At 48.2% G+C, this 2829-nt stretch overlaps 1 protein-coding gene across 1 annotated transcript; it reads left to right on the top strand.

Moving 5' to 3' along the window:
- Nucleotides 1–400: 400 nt before the first annotated feature.
- LOC130463139 (uncharacterized) lies at nt 401–2094 on the top strand. The gene is made up of 2 exons (XM_056832185.1): nt 401–555; nt 600–2094. Exons 1-2 carry the CDS (start codon nt 401–403, stop codon nt 2092–2094), a joined length of 1650 nt encoding a protein of 549 aa, XP_056688163.1.
- The last annotated feature ends 735 nt before the right edge of the window (nt 2095–2829 follow it).

Raw genomic sequence — 2829 nt, 5'->3', positions numbered from 1 at the left:
TTGATACTGTTCTGCTGCATGAGGTTCTTGCGGGCAAGTGTCGTACTGTTAAAAGTATCCCCAGAGCTAATCGACTCGGCTTTTCCCGGTGTCTCAAAGCTGCTCTTGATAAGGTGGTAGCTTCCCCTCTCGACCTGGTTTCTTGGATCCTTTTGCTCATTTTTCCGTTGTGCACACTTAGGGTTATCCGGTCTCGTGATGACAAGAAGCCGGGGAGGAAGGGTTGTTGTCAAGTTGATGGTATTTCGAGGGCTCTTCTGCTATGGAGAGAGCCGGGCGGTCCTAAGGTTCTGGTAAAAGAGCTTCTTAAGGAGGGGGTTCGTCGTTCGCCTATGTTGGAGGAGGAAGAGGAGGGGGGAGGAAGAAGGTTAGTTCTGCTGCGTTGAATAGGAGGCAATGTATGAGGAAGGTCAGTGATGGTCATTTCACTGCTGCTGTTAGGGTCTTGACTTCGTCGGGGGTTGCACCTGGTAATGAGGAGACTCTGCGGGAGTTAGAGAAGAAGCACCCAGATGCGCGTGTCCTATCCTGCCTCCCTGTAGTACTGATGTCAAGGTAGTTTTGGCCTCTAAAGAAGTTGTTTTGAGTAGGGTTCGTAGTTTCCCCAAGGGGACCTCATGTGGGCGTGATGGTTTGCGGGCCCAGCATATTGTTGATGCGCTTGGGAAGGCTGCCGTTGCAGTGGCTGATGATTTAGCTACCTCTATTACGGCGGTGGTTAATCTGTTACTCGCTGGTAAGTGTCCCGCTTCTTTGGGCGAGTTTATTGCTAGCGCTCCACTTACGCCTTTACTTAAGCCTGGGGGAGGTATTCGGCCCATTGCTGTTGGGACAGTCTGGCGGAGACTTGTCTCCAAGGTTGTTGCTGTCGTGGTCGGGAAGGAGGTTGGCAGTTATCTTGAGGATTTCCAGTTCGGCGTAGGTATGGCTAACAGGAGTGAGGCTATTCTCCACGCTGTCAACAGGTTGGTCGAGGCCAAGGGGGATGTGAGCGGCATGTCTATGCTTCTGGTTGATTTTAGCAATGCCTTTAACATGATAGACCGCAGTACTATGCTTAGAGAAGTCCGACGCCAGTGTCCTTCGCTCGCTCCTTGGGTTGAATTCTGTTATGCACGGCCTGCTAGGTTGTATTATGAGGGTTCTATCTTGTTATCTTCCCAGGGGGTTCAGCAGGGTGATCCTTTGAGGCCTTTGTTGTTTGCGCTCACCTTGCATCCACTTGTCCATTTGATCCACGAAAAATGCAATCTTGATTTCATGGCTTGGTACCTCGACGATGGTACCATTATTGGGGACACTGCTTTGGTTTCTTCGGCTTTGCAGGTGATCACTACTGAGGGTTCGGCAATGGGGTTGCATTTAAATGTTGAGAAAACGAAAATCTTTTGGCCTACTCCGGATCCGAGGAGCTATGATTCCATACTTTTCCCTCCTAGTATTGCCCGCCCCAGGGATGGAGTCAAGCTTCTGGGTGGGCCAGTTAGCTTGGATGCTGTCTTTTGCAGCCGCTTGATAGAGGACAGGGTCGCTAGGACTGTGGGTTTGATGGAGGCCGTGGCTGGGCTTAATGATCCTCAATCGGAGTTGCTTCTTCTGCGGAGTTGTGTGGGGGTTAGTCGTTTGTACTTCTCTTTACGGACTTGTCCGCCGCATATGCTCGGGTCTGCTCCTATTTCCTTTGTTCTCGCCTTAAGGAAGGTTCTTCAAGATATTATTGTGGATGGTGGTGCTGGCTTTGGAGATTGGCAGTGGCGTTGTGCCACTCTTCCTTTTCGGTTTGGTGGTTTCGGGGTCTACACAGCGCAGGATTCTTCTGTATATGCTTTTGTTGCCTCGCGTCTCCAGTCTCTTGGTCTCCAGAACAGACTGCTCGGGCATGGTGGAGACTCTGGTTTGGGCCTTGCTTGTGATTTAGCTTTAAATAGCTTTCGAGATTTGTGTCATTTTGATCCTCTCGATCTCTGCCGTGTGGTACCAGCCCCCTCGTTTATGAAAAAGTTGGCTACAGTGTACTTTGATATGGTAGAGAAGAAGATGATGGCACAGCACAACCCGAGTCCTAGGGAAAAGGCTATACTCATTAGCAACTGAGCGGCTGTAGATACCTACTTTTGTCCCCATTCCCGAAAGGGAAGGTTCGATGATGAGAACATAAATCTCCACTTGGCAACGCATCTCCTATAAAATAACGAATCTCGATCACCCTTTTTCATTTCACCCGAACCTGCTATTTATAGAAACATGTTAAAAATAGTAACTGCCGTAACAGGTAGTTGCTAAAAGTGGCAAGACATAAAAGATAGAAACCTGTCAGAATTAGGTGTTGCACTCCAACATAAATCCTAAAAGAGATAGAATTTGCAAGAGGAATCCTATTCCTAGTATAATTCGAAAATAAAGAGTTACGTATTAATTAAAATCCTAACGATCCTAGAGTTCGTAACGGGCCCAGACGCATTCCGTCATAAATTTAATACGCGCTACAAGACTCGGATAAGTCTCAAAGACTTCGTATTCCACGAGTCCAAATCTGACAAGGAAATACGGCCCAGACCCTATTTTCAACGCCTGGCTCTGGGCGCCGAAATCTTCGGCGCCCAGCCCTGGGCGCTGAAATTACCTGGATAACGTATTCTCTCCTAATTCTTCTTGGATTAGAGCTCTAAAATTCTATCTTTCCACGAACTCTTCCCTATAAATACAGCCCCAAATTCGACGTGAAAAGGACACACAACACACAATTCATATTCTGAGTATTGACTCCAACCCCTAAGCCTAAGCCTCACGCTGCGAAATTGATCCCGCGTTCTGTCGCAATCGATCCAA

This window comes from Spinacia oleracea, chromosome 6 (genome assembly GCF_020520425.1).
Source record: "Spinacia oleracea cultivar Varoflay chromosome 6, BTI_SOV_V1, whole genome shotgun sequence".
Taxonomy (NCBI): Eukaryota; Viridiplantae; Streptophyta; class Magnoliopsida; order Caryophyllales; family Amaranthaceae; genus Spinacia; species Spinacia oleracea.
The sequence above is the reverse complement of the archived record's forward strand: the minus strand, read 5'-3'. Positions and strand labels throughout refer to the sequence as shown.

What these genes read in the sequence shown, in the direction of transcription:
- LOC130463139 (XM_056832185.1), top strand. Translation starts at nt 401, where the DNA reads ATGAGGAAGGTCAGTGATGGTCATTTCACTGCTGCTGTTAGGGTCTTG. An exon ending in CCTGTAGTACTGATGTCAAG is followed by an intron (nt 556 to 599) that starts GTAGTTTTGGCC and finishes TAGGGTTCGTAG; the next exon opens with TTTCCCCAAGGGGACCTCAT.